At 59.9% G+C, this 20,750-nt stretch overlaps 3 protein-coding genes across 3 annotated transcripts; all 3 read right to left on the reverse strand.

Annotated features, from left to right (window-relative positions):
• Positions 1-2,765: 2,765 nt before the first annotated feature.
• LOC308519269 (THO complex subunit 4-like) lies at positions 2,766-8,107 on the reverse strand (the record flags this gene model as incomplete). The annotated part of the gene is made up of 3 exons (XM_081091252.1): positions 2,766-2,773; positions 2,811-3,407; positions 7,903-8,107. The coding sequence occupies 3 exons, from the start codon at positions 8,105-8,107 to the stop codon at positions 2,766-2,768; spliced, it is 810 nt and encodes a 269-aa protein (XP_080947378.1).
• A 3,763-nt stretch (positions 8,108-11,870) lies between these two features.
• LOC308519270 (THO complex subunit 4-like) lies at positions 11,871-12,656 on the reverse strand (the record flags this gene model as incomplete). Its single annotated transcript, XM_081091253.1, has 1 exon — positions 11,871-12,656. A coding segment is annotated over exon 1 (777 nt), but the record flags the coding sequence as incomplete, so codon positions are not given.
• Positions 12,657-16,408: 3,752 nt separating this feature from the next.
• On the reverse strand, positions 16,409-17,194 carry LOC308519271 (THO complex subunit 4-like; the record flags this gene model as incomplete). The annotated part of the gene is made up of 1 exon (XM_081091254.1): positions 16,409-17,194. A coding segment is annotated over exon 1 (777 nt), but the record flags the coding sequence as incomplete, so codon positions are not given.
• Positions 17,195-20,750: the final 3,556 nt, after the last annotated feature.

A 20,750-nucleotide genomic window follows, 5' to 3' on the forward strand; every position in this document is an offset into this window, starting at 1 on the left:
TGAGATCGTGTGGTATTCATTTTTCTCTGACGGGCTAATTTCACTTAGCATAATGCTCTCCAGTTCCATCCATGCTGGCAAGAATTCCTTCTTTTCCCTACTTTTTTACCGCAGCGTAGTATTCCACTGTGTGGATGTAGCACAGTTGTGTGTGTGCGTGTTTGTGTTTACTGCATTTCTGTGAAATGCCCCCCCCCCCCACACCCCTATAGGCATATCCCTGGAGGCATCTCCCTACAGAAAGCAGCTTACCTACAGAAAGCAGCTTAGCGTTTGGCCCCTCCCTTGGGAGGGGGGGGTGGGTTTGGGGGCGGTGGGGCGCGGGGGGGGGGGGCGGGGGGAGGGGGGACCCAGGTGCCAATGGCACCTTGAGGGCTTCCAGTGTGGTGGGAGCAGGGACACCTTGCAGGTTACATGAATCCATCTCTGGAAGAGGACACTGAGGCTGAGGCAGGTGAAACTGATTTGCATAAACGGGTCAGTTATCAGGGAGACCGGAAGCTGGAGTTGAAGAAGTTGAGGGCCAGGGCGAGGGTGCCCTTCTGAACAGGGTGAAGAGTGGGGGCCTAGGGAGAGAATGCCCTCTGTCTGCAGTCAAACAGCTTAGCCCTACCGGGGGAGGGCATGACTCGTCCCCGTGTCTGTGGGGCCCTTGGGAGCAGGGTCTGAGGGAGGCGAGTGCTTGTCTGGGCGTGACTGCGGACGTAAACACACAGTCACGCACAGACGCTTCTTGACCTGAATGGTCCGTCGGCATCCATGAGCACCCTTCAGCCCCTGCCTTCTCGTAGGCGGCGCGCCCCCTGCTTGTCCTTCCCCCCTCAGGTCAAGTCTGGGCACCTGTTTCTGCCTTCCCCAGAGGTGGCTGCAGGAGGGTGACCTGCATTAGCGCTACTCGACCAGCAGAGGGCGGGACGGGCTCTTACGCCATGCTTGGGCTGGGCCCTCTGGTCCAGCTCCCTCTCTGGATGAATGCTCAGGCCCCTGTCCAGAGACCAAGTAACCCGGCCGGGCCACATGGGCTTGCCGAAGGGTCTAAAGCATTGAACGGCTGGATCAATGTCATTACTAAAGAGGGGTTTTTTCGTTTGTTTGTTTTTCTTTTCATTTCATTTCATTTCATTTCATTTCATTTCATTTTCTGTGTGCGTGTGCGTGTGCGTGGAGGGGGGGAGCCGGGGGAGGTGCGTGGGTGTGGTTGTGGGTGTGCTTCTGCGTGTGCGTGTGCGTGTGCGTGTGCGCGCGCGCGCGCGCGCGTGTGTGTGTGTGTGTGTGTGTGTGTGTAAATCCGCAGTCACGCACGGACACTTCTTGGTCTGCATGGCCCGTCGGAAACCATGAGCACCCTTCAGCCCCTGCCTTCTTGCAGACAGCGTGCCCCCTGCTCGTCCTTTCCCGCTCCGGTTAAGTCCCGGCACCTGGCTCCGGCTGCAGAAAGGTGGTGGCTTGCTTTGGTGCTTCTCGACCAGCTGAGGGCGGGACCAGCTCTTCGGCCCCGGCCCCAGTCAACCCAATCCACAGCCAAAGACTATGTCAGGGCAGGGCCATCTGGTCGGCCGCCCCTCCCCCCCCCCACCCCCCTCCCTCTGTGGATGAATGGCCAGGCCCCCGCCCAGAGACCAGGTTCGGGCCTGGCCATCCGGCCTTGCCGAAGCGTCAGAACGTTGAAAGGCTGGATCAGCGTGTTTTCTAAGGAGGTTTGTGCGTGTGTGTGTGTGTGTTTGTGTGTGTGTGTGTGTGTGTGTGTGTGTGTGTTTGTGTGGTTTTTTTTGGAGGGTTTTTTTGTTGTTGTTTTTGTTTGTTTGTTTGTTTGTTTGTTTGTTTTTGCTGCACCCATTTCTGTTTATTATGGCCAAGGTGAAAACGCCAGCTCCTCCACAACAGCAACCAGTAAAATTTTTCCCCAAAATGACTAGGTACAACACAGGTCTTTTTCGGAATTTTTTAATAAAATAAACGTTAAAGAAAACGCTTTGCGTGAGTTTTAATTAAATCCTATTTCAAAACAGAAGAAACAATTCCCCAATGGGCCACAGGTCCCCGCCAGCCCACCCTCGGGAAGCACGGCGAGACGATTTCCAGGCCTAGCTCCACCACCCACGCACGCACTGACTTGGTGGTGCTTTAGCTGGTGTCCATCATGGCGTCGTAAGCGTCCAGGTGGGCGTCCAACTCCTCGGTGTCCATCACCGTGTTGTAAGCGTCCAGCTGGGCGTCCAACTCCTCGGTGTCCATGACCGTGTTGTAAGCGTCCAGCAGGGCGTCCTCCAACTCCTCGGCGCCCCTCATCGCGTTGTAAGCGTCCTTCTGGGGGTCCAGCTGCTCGGCGCCCCTCATCGCGTTGTAAGCGTCCTTCTGTGGGTCCAGCTGCTCGGCGCCCCTCATCGCGTTGTAAGCGTCCTTCTGGGGGTCCAGCTGCTCGGCGCCCCTCATCGCGTTGTACGCGTCCTTCTGGGGGTCCAACTCCTCGGCGCCCCTCATGGCATTGTACGCGTCCTTCTGGGCGTCCATCTCCTCCGTGTCCCTCATCGCGCCGGCAGTGCTCAGCTGGGCGTCCAACTTTTTGGTGCCCCTCATCGGGCTGCCAGTGCTCACCTGGGCGTCCAGCTTTTTGGTGCTCCTCATCGCGTTGTAAGCGTCCAGCTGGGCGTCCAACTCCTCGGCGCCCCTCATCGCGTTGTAAGCGTCCAGCTGGGCGTCCAACTTCTTGGTGCCCCTCATCGCGCTGCCACTGTTCACCTGGGCGTCCAACTTTTTGGTGCCCCTCATCGGGCTGCCAGTGCTCACCTGGGCGTCCAGGTTTTTGGTGCTCCTCATCGAGTTGTAAGCGTCCAGCTGGGCGTCCAACTCCTCCGCAGCGATCTGTTGCTTTGAATTGCGTCCGGTGCCCCTGCCTGTAACCCGGCTGCCTCCGCGGGCGCGACTCGGCGTGCCGCCGCCAAAGCCTCCAGATCCTCGGTGTGTAGTCAGCCCGCCTCTGTTGCCACTCTGTACCGGCGTGCGCTGCGTGTGTATCTGTGAGGTGACGAGCTGGATGTTGAGGGGGCGGCCATCCAAAGGCACGCCGTGGTACTGTTTCATGGCTTCCAGGGCGTCTGCCTTCCGCTCAAAGTGCACGTGGGCTGACCCCAGGCTGCGGCCAGAGCGGTCGTAGTGGACACCGGCCTTCTTCAGAGGCCCGAACTCCGCAAACAGCTGCTGGACGTCCGCGTCGGACACTCCGAAGGCCAGGTTGGACAGAAGCAGCTTCCCCCCGGTCACCAGGCCGGCGCCCCTGCCCAAGCCCCTGCGGAAGCGGTCGCGTGGCCACGCGTCGGGAAGCTGTCTCGGCCTGCTGTAGGGCGCCGGCCGGTTCCTGCCTCGGCCGAGGGCCGCCCGGTTCCGGCACGGCCCGCCGCCCTGGCTCACTGGTGCGGCGGTTTGCGCTCCGCCACTGCGGCCTCCCTGGGAGCCGGCCCGGCCTCGGTCCCGGCCTCGGTCCCTGCCCCCGCCGCCGCGGCCGCCCCGCTGGCTCCGGTTCAGCCTAATGATGTCGTCCAGAGACATGTTGACTTTGTCGGCCATGGCGGGCCCGGAATCGGCCTCGGATCGAGCCCGTGCGGGAAGCACGCCGGCCCTGAGCGGGCACCAGATGTTGGGGTCCAGGCGCAGGGATTCGCAAAGGTGTGGACGGACTCCTCGCGGAAGACGAAATGACAGGGAGACAGCGTTCGGACAGAGACAGCGTTCAGACGGAGACAGCGTTCGGACGGAGACAGCGTTCGGACCGAGACAGCATTCGGACCGAGACAGCGTTCACACGGAGACAGCGTTCAGACGCGCCCAGGGCTGAGAAGGTCTGCGAACCATAGACGCTGCGAGGCGCTGCCGCCCCTGCTTTTATAGCCCCAGAGCGTGGTGGGAGGAGCCAGAGAGACCCACCAATCAGCCGCTCCCAGGAATGAAGCGCCACTGTTTGGGAGACGCCAACTTTAGGGTGGGGCAGGTGGCCCAATCTCAAGGAAAGGCTCTCCCGAACGTGGCTGCGACGCCTGGGGTGCTTGACCGGCGCCTCTTGGGCAGGCTCCTCCAACCCGGGACCCGTGAAGAGTGTTGGGGGGTTTTATTTTACTTTATGTTATTCTTTCTTAATTCTGTGCTCATTTCTCTTCGTTCATTGCAATGGATTCTATCTCTCGGCAATGAACCGTTGTAAACATCGGTCCCATTTGCATTTGAAGGGAGCGGGCGGGGTGTGCGGGGGGCTGAGGGCGGGGGTGGGGGGGGTGGGGGTTGGGGGGAGGAAGGGGGCCAGGTTTGCGGGAGGGGGGAGGGGGAGACCGGAGACGCAAACACCCCGGTCGTAGCGGCCCTTGGGGGTCATGGGAGGCAGAGGCTGAGGTGGATGTGAATGAAATGTGTATGCTTTCGTACCTTAGCTCTGAGCCCAGGACGCCAGAGGCCACCAGCAGTCAAACAGCCCCGTCAGAGAGCGGTGGTATAGATGTGTATGGATCTGTCCCTGTTCGTCGGTCTATGCTGTTCTCTATATTCCACGAATGAGTGAGATCGTGTGGTATTCATTTTTCTCTGACGGGCTAATTTCACTTAGCATAATGCTCTCCAGTTCCATCCATGCTGGCAAGAATTCCTTCTTTTCCCTACTTTTTTACCGCAGCGTAGTATTCCACTGTGTGGATGTAGCACAGTTGTGTGTGTGCGTGTTTGTGTTTACTGCATTTCTGTGAAATGCCCCCCCCCCCCCACACCCCTATAGGCATATCCCTGGAGGCATCTCCCTACAGAAAGCAGCTTACCTACAGAAAGCAGCTTAGCGTTTGGCCCCTCCCTTGGGAGGGGGGGGTGGGTTTGGGGGCGGTGGGGCGCGGGGGGGGGGGCGGGGGGAGGGGGGACCCAGGTGCCAATGGCACCTTGAGGGCTTCCAGTGTGGTGGGAGCAGGGACACCTTGCAGGTTACATGAATCCATCTCTGGAAGAGGACACTGAGGCTGAGGCAGGTGAAACTGATTTGCATAAACGGGTCAGTTATCAGGGAGACCGGAAGCTGGAGTTGAAGAAGTTGAGGGCCAGGGCGAGGGTGCCCTTCTGAACAGGGTGAAGAGTGGGGGCCTAGGGAGAGAATGCCCTCTGTCTGCAGTCAAACAGCTTAGCCCTACCGGGGGAGGGCATGACTCGTCCCCGTGTCTGTGGGGCCCTTGGGAGCAGGGTCTGAGGGAGGCGAGTGCTTGTCTGGGCGTGACTGCGGACGTAAACACACAGTCACGCACAGACGCTTCTTGACCTGAATGGTCCGTCGGCATCCATGAGCACCCTTCAGCCCCTGCCTTCTCGTAGGCGGCGCGCCCCCTGCTTGTCCTTCCCCCCTCAGGTCAAGTCTGGGCACCTGTTTCTGCCTTCCCCAGAGGTGGCTGCAGGAGGGTGACCTGCATTAGCGCTACTCGACCAGCAGAGGGCGGGACGGGCTCTTACGCCATGCTTGGGCTGGGCCCTCTGGTCCAGCTCCCTCTCTGGATGAATGCTCAGGCCCCTGTCCAGAGACCAAGTAACCCGGCCGGGCCACATGGGCTTGCCGAAGGGTCTAAAGCATTGAACGGCTGGATCAATGTCATTACTAAAGAGGGGTTTTTTCGTTTGTTTGTTTTTCTTTTCATTTCATTTCATTTCATTTCATTTCATTTCATTTTCTGTGTGCGTGTGCGTGTGCGTGGAGGGGGGGAGCCGGGGGAGGTGCGTGGGTGTGGTTGTGGGTGTGCTTCTGCGTGTGCGTGTGCGTGTGCGTGTGCGCGCGCGCGCGCGCGCGTGTGTGTGTGTGTGTGTGTGTGTAAATCCGCAGTCACGCACGGACACTTCTTGGTCTGCATGGCCCGTCGGAAACCATGAGCACCCTTCAGCCCCTGCCTTCTTGCAGACAGCGTGCCCCCTGCTCGTCCTTTCCCGCTCCGGTTAAGTCCCGGCACCTGGCTCCGGCTGCAGAAAGGTGGTGGCTTGCTTTGGTGCTTCTCGACCAGCTGAGGGCGGGACCAGCTCTTCGGCCCCGGCCCCAGTCAACCCAATCCACAGCCAAAGACTATGTCAGGGCAGGGCCATCTGGTCGGCCGCCCCTCCCCCCCCCCACCCCCCTCCCTCTGTGGATGAATGGCCAGGCCCCCGCCCAGAGACCAGGTTCGGGCCTGGCCATCCGGCCTTGCCGAAGCGTCAGAACGTTGAAAGGCTGGATCAGCGTGTTTTCTAAGGAGGTTTGTGCGTGTGTGTGTGTGTGTTTGTGTGTGTGTGTGTGTGTGTGTGTGTGTGTGTGTGTTTGTGTGGTTTTTTTTGGAGGGTTTTTTTGTTGTTGTTTTTGTTTGTTTGTTTGTTTGTTTGTTTGTTTTTGCTGCACCCATTTCTGTTTATTATGGCCAAGGTGAAAACGCCAGCTCCTCCACAACAGCAACCAGTAAAATTTTTCCCCAAAATGACTAGGTACAACACAGGTCTTTTTCGGAATTTTTTAATAAAATAAACGTTAAAGAAAACGCTTTGCGTGAGTTTTAATTAAATCCTATTTCAAAACAGAAGAAACAATTCCCCAATGGGCCACAGGTCCCCGCCAGCCCACCCTCGGGAAGCACGGCGAGACGATTTCCAGGCCTAGCTCCACCACCCACGCACGCACTGACTTGGTGGTGCTTTAGCTGGTGTCCATCATGGCGTCGTAAGCGTCCAGGTGGGCGTCCAACTCCTCGGTGTCCATCACCGTGTTGTAAGCGTCCAGCTGGGCGTCCAACTCCTCGGTGTCCATGACCGTGTTGTAAGCGTCCAGCAGGGCGTCCTCCAACTCCTCGGCGCCCCTCATCGCGTTGTAAGCGTCCTTCTGGGGGTCCAGCTGCTCGGCGCCCCTCATCGCGTTGTAAGCGTCCTTCTGTGGGTCCAGCTGCTCGGCGCCCCTCATCGCGTTGTAAGCGTCCTTCTGGGGGTCCAGCTGCTCGGCGCCCCTCATCGCGTTGTACGCGTCCTTCTGGGGGTCCAACTCCTCGGCGCCCCTCATGGCATTGTACGCGTCCTTCTGGGCGTCCATCTCCTCCGTGTCCCTCATCGCGCCGGCAGTGCTCAGCTGGGCGTCCAACTTTTTGGTGCCCCTCATCGGGCTGCCAGTGCTCACCTGGGCGTCCAGCTTTTTGGTGCTCCTCATCGCGTTGTAAGCGTCCAGCTGGGCGTCCAACTCCTCGGCGCCCCTCATCGCGTTGTAAGCGTCCAGCTGGGCGTCCAACTTCTTGGTGCCCCTCATCGCGCTGCCACTGTTCACCTGGGCGTCCAACTTTTTGGTGCCCCTCATCGGGCTGCCAGTGCTCACCTGGGCGTCCAGGTTTTTGGTGCTCCTCATCGAGTTGTAAGCGTCCAGCTGGGCGTCCAACTCCTCCGCAGCGATCTGTTGCTTTGAATTGCGTCCGGTGCCCCTGCCTGTAACCCGGCTGCCTCCGCGGGCGCGACTCGGCGTGCCGCCGCCAAAGCCTCCAGATCCTCGGTGTGTAGTCAGCCCGCCTCTGTTGCCACTCTGTACCGGCGTGCGCTGCGTGTGTATCTGTGAGGTGACGAGCTGGATGTTGAGGGGGCGGCCATCCAAAGGCACGCCGTGGTACTGTTTCATGGCTTCCAGGGCGTCTGCCTTCCGCTCAAAGTGCACGTGGGCTGACCCCAGGCTGCGGCCAGAGCGGTCGTAGTGGACACCGGCCTTCTTCAGAGGCCCGAACTCCGCAAACAGCTGCTGGACGTCCGCGTCGGACACTCCGAAGGCCAGGTTGGACAGAAGCAGCTTCCCCCCGGTCACCAGGCCGGCGCCCCTGCCCAAGCCCCTGCGGAAGCGGTCGCGTGGCCACGCGTCGGGAAGCTGTCTCGGCCTGCTGTAGGGCGCCGGCCGGTTCCTGCCTCGGCCGAGGGCCGCCCGGTTCCGGCACGGCCCGCCGCCCTGGCTCACTGGTGCGGCGGTTTGCGCTCCGCCACTGCGGCCTCCCTGGGAGCCGGCCCGGCCTCGGTCCCGGCCTCGGTCCCTGCCCCCGCCGCCGCGGCCGCCCCGCTGGCTCCGGTTCAGCCTAATGATGTCGTCCAGAGACATGTTGACTTTGTCGGCCATGGCGGGCCCGGAATCGGCCTCGGATCGAGCCCGTGCGGGAAGCACGCCGGCCCTGAGCGGGCACCAGATGTTGGGGTCCAGGCGCAGGGATTCGCAAAGGTGTGGACGGACTCCTCGCGGAAGACGAAATGACAGGGAGACAGCGTTCGGACAGAGACAGCGTTCAGACGGAGACAGCGTTCGGACGGAGACAGCGTTCGGACCGAGACAGCATTCGGACCGAGACAGCGTTCACACGGAGACAGCGTTCAGACGCGCCCAGGGCTGAGAAGGTCTGCGAACCATAGACGCTGCGAGGCGCTGCCGCCCCTGCTTTTATAGCCCCAGAGCGTGGTGGGAGGAGCCAGAGAGACCCACCAATCAGCCGCTCCCAGGAATGAAGCGCCACTGTTTGGGAGACGCCAACTTTAGGGTGGGGCAGGTGGCCCAATCTCAAGGAAAGGCTCTCCCGAACGTGGCTGCGACGCCTGGGGTGCTTGACCGGCGCCTCTTGGGCAGGCTCCTCCAACCCGGGACCCGTGAAGAGTGTTGGGGGGTTTTATTTTACTTTATGTTATTCTTTCTTAATTCTGTGCTCATTTCTCTTCGTTCATTGCAATGGATTCTATCTCTCGGCAATGAACCGTTGTAAACATCGGTCCCATTTGCATTTGAAGGGAGCGGGCGGGGTGTGCGGGGGGCTGAGGGCGGGGGTGGGGGGGTGGGGGTTGGGGGGAGGAAGGGGGCCAGGTTTGCGGGACGGGGGAGGGGGAGACCGGAGACGCAAACACCCCGGTCGTAGCGGCCCTTGGGGGTCATGGGAGGCAGAGGCTGAGGTGGATGTGAATGAAATGTGTATGCTTTCGTACCTTAGCTCTGAGCCCAGGACGCCAGAGGCCACCAGCAGTCAAACAGCCCCGTCAGAGAGCGGTGGTATAGATGTGTATGGATCTGTCCCTGTTCGTCGGTCTATGCTGTTCTCTATATTCCACGAATGAGTGAGATCGTGTGGTATTCATTTTTCTCTGACGGGCTAATTTCACTTAGCATAATGCTCTCCAGTTCCATCCATGCTGGCAAGAATTCCTTCTTTTCCCTACTTTTTTACCGCAGCGTAGTATTCCACTGTGTGGATGTAGCACAGTTGTGTGTGTGCGTGTTTGTGTTTACTGCATTTCTGTGAAATGCCCCCCCCCCCCCACACCCCTATAGGCATATCCCTGGAGGCATCTCCCTACAGAAAGCAGCTTACCTACAGAAAGCAGCTTAGCGTTTGGCCCCTCCCTTGGGAGGGGGGGGTGGGTTTGGGGGCGGTGGGGCGCGGGGGGGGGGCGGGGGGAGGGGGGACCCAGGTGCCAATGGCACCTTGAGGGCTTCCAGTGTGGTGGGAGCAGGGACACCTTGCAGGTTACATGAATCCATCTCTGGAAGAGGACACTGAGGCTGATGCAGGTGAAACTGATTTGCATAAACGGGTCAGTTATCAGGGAGACCGGAAGCTGGAGTTGAAGAAGTTGAGGGCCAGGGCGAGGGTGCCCTTCTGAACAGGGTGAAGAGTGGGGGCCTAGGGAGAGAATGCCCTCTGTCTGCAGTCAAACAGCTTAGCCCTACCGGGGGAGGGCATGACTCGTCCCCGTGTCTGTGGGGCCCTTGGGAGCAGGGTCTGAGGGAGGCGAGTGCTTGTCTGGGCGTGACTGCGGACGTAAACACACAGTCACGCACAGACGCTTCTTGACCTGAATGGTCCGTCGGCATCCATGAGCACCCTTCAGCCCCTGCCTTCTCGTAGGCGGCGCGCCCCCTGCTTGTCCTTCCCCCCTCAGGTCAAGTCTGGGCACCTGTTTCTGCCTTCCCCAGAGGTGGCTGCAGGAGGGTGACCTGCATTAGCGCTACTCGACCAGCAGAGGGCGGGACGGGCTCTTACGCCATGCTTGGGCTGGGCCCTCTGGTCCAGCTCCCTCTCTGGATGAATGCTCAGGCCCCTGTCCAGAGACCAAGTAACCCGGCCGGGCCACATGGGCTTGCCGAAGGGTCTAAAGCATTGAACGGCTGGATCAATGTCATTACTAAAGAGGGGTTTTTTCGTTTGTTTGTATTTCTTTTCATTTCATTTCATTTCATTTTCTGTGTGCGTGTGCGTGTGCGTGGAGGGGGGGAGCCGGGGGAGGTGCGTGGGTGTGGTTGTGGGTGTGCTTCTGCGTGTGCGTGTGCGTGTGCGTGTGCGTGTGCGTGTGCGCGCGCGCGCGCGCGCGTGTGTGTGTGTGTGTGTGTGTGTGTGTGTGTAAATCCGCAGTCACGCACGGACACTTCTTGGTCTGCATGGCCCGTCGGAAACCATGAGCACCCTTCAGCCCCTGCCTTCTTGCAGACAGCGTGCCCCCTGCTCGTCCTTTCCCGCTCCGGTTAAGTCCCGGCACCTGGCTCCGGCTGCAGAAAGGTGGTGGCTTGCTTTGGTGCTTCTCGACCAGCTGAGGGCGGGACCAGCTCTTCGGCCCCGGCCCCAGTCAACCCAATCCACAGCCAAAGACTATGTCAGGGCAGGGCCATCTGGTCGGCCGCCCCTCCCCCCCCCCCACCCCCCTCCCTCTGTGGATGAATGGCCAGGCCCCCGCCCAGAGACCAGGTTCGGGCCTGGCCATCCGGCCTTGCCGAAGCGTCAGAACGTTGAAAGGCTGGATCAGCGTGTTTTCTAAGGAGGTTTGTGCGTGTGTGTGTGTGTGTTTGTGTGTGTGTGTGTGTGTGTGTGTGTGTGTGTTTGTGTGGTTTTTTTTGGAGGGTTTTTTTGTTGTTGTTTTTGTTTGTTTGTTTGTTTGTTTGTTTGTTTTTGCTGCACCCATTTCTGTTTATTATGGCCAAGGTGAAAACGCCAGCTCCTCCACAACAGCAACCAGTAAAATTTTTCCCCAAAATGACTAGGTACAACACAGGTCTTTTTCGGAATTTTTTAATAAAATAAACGTTAAAGAAAACGCTTTGCGTGAGTTTTAATTAAATCCTATTTCAAAACAGAAGAAACAATTCCCCAATGGGCCACAGGTCCCCGCCAGCCCACCCTCGGGAAGCACGGCGAGACGATTTCCAGGCCTAGCTCCACCACCCACGCACGCACTGACTTGGTGGTGCTTTAGCTGGTGTCCATCATGGCGTCGTAAGCGTCCAGGTGGGCGTCCAACTCCTCGGTGTCCATCACCGTGTTGTAAGCGTCCAGCTGGGCGTCCAACTCCTCGGTGTCCATGACCGTGTTGTAAGCGTCCAGCAGGGCGTCCTCCAACTCCTCGGCGCCCCTCATCGCGTTGTAAGCGTCCTTCTGGGGGTCCAGCTGCTCGGCGCCCCTCATCGCGTTGTAAGCGTCCTTCTGTGGGTCCAGCTGCTCGGCGCCCCTCATCGCGTTGTAAGCGTCCTTCTGGGGGTCCAGCTGCTCGGCGCCCCTCATCGCATTGTACGCGTCCTTCTGGGGGTCCAACTCCTCGGCGCCCCTCATGGCATTGTACGCGTCCTTCTGGGCGTCCATCTCCTCCGTGTCCCTCATCGCGCCGGCAGTGCTCAGCTGGGCGTCCAACTTTTTGGTGCCCCTCATCGGGCTGCCAGTGCTCACCTGGGCGTCCAGCTTTTTGGTGCTCCTCATCGCGTTGTAAGCGTCCAGCTGGGCGTCCAACTCCTCGGCGCCCCTCATCGCGTTGTAAGCGTCCAGCTGGGCGTCCAACTTCTTGGTGCCCCTCATCGCGCTGCCACTGTTCACCTGGGCGTCCAACTTTTTGGTGCCCCTCATCGGGCTGCCAGTGCTCACCTGGGCGTCCAGGTTTTTGGTGCTCCTCATCGAGTTGTAAGCGTCCAGCTGGGCGTCCAACTCCTCCGCAGCGATCTGTTGCTTTGAATTGCGTCCGGTGCCCCTGCCTGTAACCCGGCTGCCTCCGCGGGCGCGACTCGGCGTGCCGCCGCCAAAGCCTCCAGATCCTCGGTGTGTAGTCAGCCCGCCTCTGTTGCCACTCTGTACCGGCCTGCGCTGCGTGTGTATCTGTGAGGTGACGAGCTGGATGTTGAGGGGGCGGCCATCCAAAGGCACGCCGTGGTACTGTTTCATGGCTTCCAGGGCGTCTGCCTTCCGCTCAAAGTGCACGTGGGCTGACCCCAGGCTGCGGCCAGAGCGGTCGTAGTGGACACCGGCCTTCTTCAGAGGCCCGAACTCCGCAAACAGCTGCTGGACGTCCGCGTCGGACACTCCGAAGGCCAGGTTGGACAGAAGCAGCTTCCCCCCGGTCACCAGGCCGGCGCCCCTGCCCAAGCCCCTGCGGAAGCGGTCGCGTGGCCACGCGTCGGGAAGCTGTCTCGGCCTGCTGTAGGGCGCCGGCCGGTTCCTGCCTCGGCCGAGGGCCGCCCGGTTCCGGCACGGCCCGCCGCCCTGGCTCACTGGTGCGGCGGTTTGCGCTCCGCCACTGCGGCCTCCCTGGGAGCCGGCCCGGCCTCGGTCCCGGCCTCGGTCCCTGCCCCCGCCGCGGCCGCCCCGCTGGCTCCGGTTCAGCCTAATGATGTCGTCCAGAGACATGTTGACTTTGTCGGCCATGGCGGGCCCGGAATCGGCCTCGGATCGAGCCCGTGCGGGAAGCACGCCGGCCCTGAGCGGGCACCAGATGTTGGGGTCCAGGCGCAGGGATTCGCAAAGGTGTGGACGGACTCCTCGCGGAAGACGAAATGACAGGGAGACAGCGTTCGGACAGAGACAGCGTTCAGACGGAGACAGCGTTCGGACGGAGACAGCGTTCGGACCGAGACAGCATTCGGACCGAGACAGCGTTCACACGGAGACAGCGTTCAGACGCGCCCAGGGCTGAGAAGGTCTGCGAACCATAGACGCTGCGAGGCGCTGCCGCCCCTGCTTTTATAGCCCCAGAGCGTGGTGGGAGGAGCCAGAGAGACCCACCAATCAGCCGCTCCCAGGAATGAAGCGCCACTGTTTGGGAGACGCCAACTTTAGGGTGGGGCAGGTGGCCCAATCTCAAGGAAAGGCTCTCCCGAACGTGGCTGCGACGCCTGGGGTGCTTGACCGGCGCCTCTTGGGCAGGCTCCTCCAACCCGGGACCCGTGAAGAGTGTTGGGGGGTTTTATTTTACTTTATGTTATTCTTTCTTAATTCTGTGCTCATTTCTCTTCGTTCATTGCAATGGATTCTATCTCTCGGCAATGAACCGTTGTAAACATCGGTCCCATTTGCATTTGAAGGGAGCGGGCGGGGTGTGCGGGGGGCTGAGGGCGGGGGTGGGGGGGGTGGGGGTTGGGGGGAGGAAGGGGGCCAGGTTTGCGGGACGGGGGAGGGGGAGACCGGAGACGCAAACACCCCGGTCGTAGCGGCCCTTGGGGGTCATGGGAGGCAGAGGCTGAGGTGGATGTGAATGAAATGTGTATGCTTTCGTACCTTAGCTCTGAGCCCAGGACGCCAGAGGCCACCAGCAGTCAAACAGCCCCGTCAGAGAGCGGTGGTATAGATGTGTATGGATCTGTCCCTGTTCGTCGGTCTATGCTGTTCTCTATATTCCACGAATGAGTGAGATCGTGTGGTATTCATTTTTCTCTGACGGGCTAATTTCACTTAGCATAATGCTCTCCAGTTCCATCCATGCTGGCAAGAATTCCTTCTTTTCCCTACTTTTTTACCGCAGCGTAGTATTCCACTGTGTGGATGTAGCACAGTTGTGTGTGTGCGTGTTTGTGTTTACTGCATTTCTGTGAAATGCCCCCCCCCCCACACCCCTATAGGCATATCCCTGGAGGCATCTCCCTACAGAAAGCAGCTTACCTACAGAAAGCAGCTTAGCGTTTGGCCCCTCCCTTGGGAGGGGGGGGTGGGTTTGGGGGCGGTGGGGCGCGGGGGGGGGGCGGGGGGAGGGGGGACCCAGGTGCCAATGGCACCTTGAGGGCTTCCAGTGTGGTGGGAGCAGGGACACCTTGCAGGTTACATGAATCCATCTCTGGAAGAGGACACTGAGGCTGATGCAGGTGAAACTGATTTGCATAAACGGGTCAGTTATCAGGGAGACCGGAAGCTGGAGTTGAAGAAGTTGAGGGCCAGGGCGAGGGTGCCCTTCTGAACAGGGTGAAGAGTGGGGGCCTAGGGAGAGAATGCCCTCTGTCTGCAGTCAAACAGCTTAGCCCTACCGGGGGAGGGCATGACTCGTCCCCGTGTCTGTGGGGCCCTTGGGAGCAGGGTCTGAGGGAGGCGAGTGCTTGTCTGGGCGTGACTGCGGACGTAAACACACAGTCACGCACAGACGCTTCTTGACCTGAATGGTCCGTCGGCATCCATGAGCACCCTTCAGCCCCTGCCTTCTCGTAGGCGGCGCGCCCCCTGCTTGTCCTTCCCCCCTCAGGTCAAGTCTGGGCACCTGTTTCTGCCTTCCCCAGAGGTGGCTGCAGGAGGGTGACCTGCATTAGCGCTACTCGACCAGCAGAGGGCGGGACGGGCTCTTACGCCATGCTTGGGCTGGGCCCTCTGGTCCAGCTCCCTCTCTGGATGAATGCTCAGGCCCCTGTCCAGAGACCAAGTAACCCGGCCGGGCCACATGGGCTTGCCGAAGGGTCTAAAGCATTGAACGGCTGGATCAATGTCATTACTAAAGAGGGGTTTTTTCGTTTGTTTGTATTTCTTTTCATTTCATTTCATTTCATTTTCTGTGTGCGTGTGCGTGTGCGTGGAGGGGGGGAGCCGGGGGAGGTGCGTGGGTGTGGTTGTGGGTGTGCTTCTGCGTGTGCGTGTGCGTGTGCGTGTGCGTGTGCGTGTGCGCGCGCGCGCGCGCGCGTGTGTGTGTGTGTGTGTGTGTGTGTGTGTGTAAATCCGCAGTCACGCACGGACACTTCTTGGTCTGCATGGCCCGTCGGAAACCATGAGCACCCTTCAGCCCCTGCCTTCTTGCAGACAGCGTGCCCCCTGCTCGTCCTTTCCCGCTCCGGTTAAGTCCCGGCACCTGGCTCCGGCTGCAGAAAGGTGGTGGCTTGCTTTGGTGCTTCTCGACCAGCTGAGGGCGGGACCAGCTCTTCGGCCCCGGCCCCAGTCAACCCAATCCACAGCCAAAGACTATGTCAGGGCAGGGCCATCTGGTCGGCCGCCCCTCCCCCCCCCCCACCCCCCTCCCTCTGTGGATGAATGGCCAGGCCCCCGCCCAGAGACCAGGTTCGGGCCTGGCCATCCGGCCTTGCCGAAGCGTCAGAACGTTGAAAGGCTGGATCAGCGTGTTTTCTAAGGAGGTTTGTGCGTGTGTGTGTGTGTGTTTGTGTGTGTGTGTGTGTGTGTGTGTGTGTGTGTTGTGTGGTTTTTTTTGGAGGGTTTTTTTGTTGTTGTTTTTGTTTGTTTGTTTGTTTGTTTGTTTGTTTTTGCTGCACCCATTTCTGTTTATTATGGCCAAGGTGAAAACGCCAGCTCCTCCACAACAGCAACCAGTAAAATTTTTCCCCAAAATGACTAGGTACAACACAGGTCTTTTTCGGAATTTTTTAATAAAATAAACGTTAAAGAAAACGCTTTGCGTGAGTTTTAATTAAATCCTATTTCAAAACAGAAGAAACAATTCCCCAATGGGCCACAGGTCCCCGCCAGCCCACCCTCGGGAAGCACGGCGAGACGATTTCCAGGCCTAGCTCCACCACCCACGCACGCACTGACTTGGTGGTGCTTTAGCTGGTGTCCATCATGGCGTCGTAAGCGTCCAGGTGGGCGTCCAACTCCTCGGTGTCCATCACCGTGTTGTAAGCGTCCAGCTGGGCGTCCAACTCCTCGGTGTCCATGACCGTGTTGTAAGCGTCCAGCAGGGCGTCCTCCAACTCCTCGGCGCCCCTCATCGCGTTGTAAGCGTCCTTCTGGGGGTCCAGCTGCTCGGCGCCCCTCATCGCGTTGTAAGCGTCCTTCTGTGGGTCCAGCTGCTCGGCGCCCCTCATCGCGTTGTAAGCGTCCTTCTGGGGGTCCAGCTGCTCGGCGCCCCTCATCGCGTTGTACGCGTCCTTCTGGGGGTCCAACTCCTCGGCGCCCCTCATGGCATTGTACGCGTCCTTCTGGGCGTCCATCTCCTCCGTGTCCCTCATCGCGCCGGCAGTGCTCAGCTGGGCGTCCAACTTTTTGGTGCCCCTCATCGGGCTGCCAGTGCTCACCTGGGCGTCCAGCTTTTTGGTGCTCCTCATCGCGTTGTAAGCGTCCAGCTGGGCGTCCAACTCCTCGGCGCCCCTCATCGCGTTGTAAGCGTCCAGCTGGGCGTCCAACTTCTTGGTGCCCCTCATCGCGCTGCCACTGTTCACCTGGGCGTCCAACTTTTTGGTGCCCCTCATCGGGCTGCCAGTGCTCACCTGGGCGTCCAGGTTTTTGGTGCTCCTCATCGAGTTGTAAGCGTCCAGCTGGGCGTCCAACTCCTCCGCAGCGATCTGTTGCTTTGAATTGCGTCCGGTGCCCCTGCCTGTAACCCGGCTGCCTCCGCGGGCGCGACTCGGCGTGCCGCCGCCAAAGCCTCCAGATCCTCGGTGTGTAGTCAGCCCGCCTCTGTTGCCACTCTGTACCGGCCTGCGCTGCGTGTGTATCTGTGAGGTGACGAGCTGGATGTTGAGGGGGCGGCCATCCAAAGGCACGCCGTGGTACTGTTTCATGGCTTCCAGGGCGTCTGCCTTCCGCTCAAAGTGCACGTGGGCTGACCCCAGGCTGCGGCCAGAGCGGTCGTAGTGGACACCGGCCTTCTTCAGAGGCCCGAACTCCGCAAACAGCTGCTGGACGTCCGCGTCGGACACTCCGAAGGCCAGGTTGGACAGAAGCAGCTTCCCCCCGGTCACCAGGCCGGCGCCCCTGCCCAAGCCCCTGCGGAAGCGGTCGCGTGGCCACGCGTCGGGAAGCTGTCTCGGCCTGCTGTAGGGCGCCGGCCGGTTCCTGCCTCGGCCGAGGGCCGCCCGGTTCCTGCACGGCCCGCCGCCCTGGCTCACTGGTGCGGCGGTTTGCGCTCCGCCACTGCGGCCTCCCTGGGAGCCGGCCCGGCCTCGGTCCCGGCCTCGGTCCCTGCCCCCGCCGCGGCCGCCCCGCTGGCTCCGGTTCAGCCTAATGATGTCGTCCAGAGACATGTTGACTTTGTCGGCCATGGCGGGCCCGGAATCGGCCTCGGATCGAGCCCGTGCGGGAAGCACGCCGGCCCTGAGCGGGCACCAGATGTTGGGGTCCAGGCGCAGGGATTCGCAAAGGTGTGGACGGACTCCTCGCGGAAGACGAAATGACAGGGAGACAGCGTTCGGACAGAGACAGCGTTCAGACGGAGACAGCGTTCGGACGGAGACAGCGTTCGGACCGAGACAGCATTCGGACCGAGACAGCGTTCACACGGAGACAGCGTTCAGACGCGCCCAGGGCTGAGAAGGTCTGCGAACCATAGACGCTGCGAGGCGCTGCCGCCCCTGCTTTTATAGCCCCAGAGCGTGGTGGGAGGAGCCAGAGAGACCCACCAATCAGCCGCTCCCAGGAATGAAGCGCCACTGTTTGGGAGACGCCAACTTTAGGGTGGGGCAGGTGGCCCAATCTCAAGGAAAGGCTCTCCCGAACGTGGCTGCGACGCCTGGGGTGCTTGACCGGCGCCTCTTGGGCAGGCTCCTCCAACCCGGGACCCGTGAAGAGTGTTGGGGGGTTTTATTTTACTTTATGTTATTCTTTCTTAATTCTGTGCTCATTTCTCTTCGTTCATTGCAATGGATTCTATCTCTCGGCAATGAACCGTTGTAAACATCGGTCCCATTTGCATTTGAAGGGAGCGGGCGGGGTGTGCGGGGGGCTGAGGGCGGGGGTGGGGGGGGTGGGGGTTGGGGGGAGGAAGGGGGCCAGGTTTGCGGGACGGGGGAGGGGGAGACCGGAGACGCAAACACCCCGGTCGTAGCGGCCCTTGGGGGTCATGGGAGGCAGAGGCTGAGGTGGATGTGAATGAAATGTGTATGCTTTCGTACCTTAGCTCTGAGCCCAGGACGCCAGAGGCCACCAGCAGTCAAACAGCCCCGTCAGAGAGCGGTGGTATAGATGTGTATGGATCTGTCCCTGTTCGTCGGTCTATGCTGTTCTCTATATTCCACGAATGAGTGAGATCGTGTGGTATTCATTTTTCTCTGACGGGCTAATTTCACTTAGCATAATGCTCTCCAGTTCCATCCATGCTGGCAAGAATTCCTTCTTTTCCCTACTTTTTTACCGCAGCGTAGTATTCCACTGTGTGGATGTAGCACAGTTGTGTGTGTGCGTGTTTGTGTTTACTGCATTTCTGTGAAATGCCCCCCCCCCCCACACCCCTATAGGCATATCCCTGGAGGCATCTCCCTACAGAAAGCAGCTTACCTACAGAAAGCAGCTTAGCGTTTGGCCCCTCCCTTGGGAGGGGGGGGTGGGTTTGGGGGCGGTGGGGCGCGGGGGGGGGGGGGCGGGGGGAGGGGGGACCCAGGTGCCAATGGCACCTTGAGGGCTTCCAGTGTGGTGGGAGCAGGGACACCTTGCAGGTTACATGAATCCATCTCTGGAAGAGGACACTGAGGCTGATGCAGGTGAAACTGATTTGCATAAACGGGTCAGTTATCAGGGAGACCGGAAGCTGGAGTTGAAGAAGTTGAGGGCCAGGGCGAGGGTGCCCTTCTGAACAGGGTGAAGAGTGGGGGCCTAGGGAGAGAATGCCCTCTGTCTGCAGTCAAACAGCTTAGCCCTACCGGGGGAGGGCATGACTCGTCCCCGTGTCTGTGGGGCCCTTGGGAGCAGGGTCTGAGGGAGGCGAGTGCTTGTCTGGGCGTGACTGCGGACGTAAACACACAGTCACGCACAGACGCTTCTTGACCTGAATGGTCCGTCGGCATCCATGAGCACCCTTCAGCCCCTGCCTTCTCGTAGGCGGCGCGCCCCCTGCTTGTCCTTCCCCCCTCAGGTCAAGTCTGGGCACCTGTTTCTGCCTTCCCCAGAGGTGGCTGCAGGAGGGTGACCTGCATTAGCGCTACTCGACCAGCAGAGGGCGGGACGGGCTCTTACGCCATGCTTGGGCTGGGCCCTCTGGTCCAGCTCCCTCTCTGGATGAATGCTCAGGCCCCTGTCCAGAGACCAAGTAACCCGGCCGGGCCACATGGGCTTGCCGAAGGGTCTAAAGCATTGAACGGCTGGATCAATGTCATTACTAAAGAGGGGTTTTTTCGTTTGTTTGTTTTTCTTTTCATTTCATTTCATTTCATTTCATTTCATTTCATTTTCTGTGTGCGTGTGCGTGTGCGTGGAGGGGGGGAGCCGGGGGAGGTGCGTGGGTGTGGTTGTGGGTGTGCTTCTGCGTGTGCGTGTGCGTGTGTGTGTGTGTGTGTGTGTGTGTGTAAATCCGCAGTCACGCACGGACACTTCTTGGTCTGCATGGCCCGTCGGAAACCATGAGCACCCTTCAGCCCCTGCCTTCTTGCAGACAGCGTGCCCCCTGCTCGTCCTTTCCTGCTCCGGTTAAGTCCCGGCACCTGGCTCCGGCTGCAGAAAGGTGGTGGCTTGCTTTGGTGCTTCTCGACCAGCTGAGGGCGGGACCAGCTCTTCGGCCCCGGCCCCAGTCAACCCAATCCACAGCCAAAGACTATGTCAGGGCAGGGCCATCTGGTCGGCCGCCCCTCCCCCCCCCACCCCCCTCCCTCTGTGGATGAATGGCCAGGCCCCCGCCCAGAGACCAGGTTCGGGCCTGGCCATCCGGCCTTGCCGAAGCGTCAGAACGTTGAAAGGCTGGATCAGCGTGTTTTCTAAGGAGGTTTGTGCGTGTGTGTGTGTGTGTTTGTGTGTGTGTGTGTGTGTGTGTGTGTGTGTGTTTGTGTGGTTTTTTTTGGAGGGTTTTTTTGTTGTTGTTTTTGTTTGTTTGTTTGTTTGTTTGTTTGTTTTTGCTGCACCCATTTCTGTTTATTATGGCCAAGGTGAAAACGCCAGCTCCTCCACAACAGCAACCAGTAAAATTTTTCCCCAAAATGACTAGGTACAACACAGGTCTTTTTCGGAATTTTTTAATAAAATAAACGTTAAAGAAAACGCTTTGCGTGAGTTTTAATTAAATCCTATTTCAAAACAGAAGAAACAATTCCCCAATGGGCCACAGGTCCCCGCCAGCCCACCCTCGGGAAGCACGGCGAGACGATTTCCAGGCCTAGCTCCACCACCCACGCACGCACTGACTTGGTGGTGCTTTAGCTGGTGTCCATCATGGCGTCGTAAGCGTCCAGGTGGGCGTCCAACTCCTCGGTGTCCATCACCGTGTTGTAAGCGTCCAGCTGGGCGTCCAACTCCTCGGTGTCCATGACCGTGTTGTAAGCGTCCAGCAGGGCGTCCTCCAACTCCTCGGCGCCCCTCATCGCGTTGTAAGCGTCCTTCTGGGGGTCCAGCTGCTCGGCGCCCCTCATCGCGTTGTAAGCGTCCTTCTGTGGGTCCAGCTGCTCGGCGCCCCTCATCGCGTTGTAAGCGTCCTTCTGGGGGTCCAGCTGCTCGGCGCCCCTCATCGCGTTGTACGCGTCCTTCTGGGGGTCCAACTCCTCGGCGCCCCTCATGGCATTGTACGCGTCCTTCTGGGCGTCCATCTCCTCCGTGTCCCTCATCGCGCCGGCAGTGCTCAGCTGGGCGTCCAACTTTTTGGTGCCCCTCATCGGGCTGCCAGTGCTCACCTGGGCGTCCAGCTTTTTG

This window comes from Myotis nattereri (genome assembly GCF_964212035.1).
Source record: "Myotis nattereri genome assembly, chromosome: 5".
Classification (NCBI taxonomy): Eukaryota; Metazoa; Chordata; class Mammalia; order Chiroptera; family Vespertilionidae; genus Myotis; species Myotis nattereri.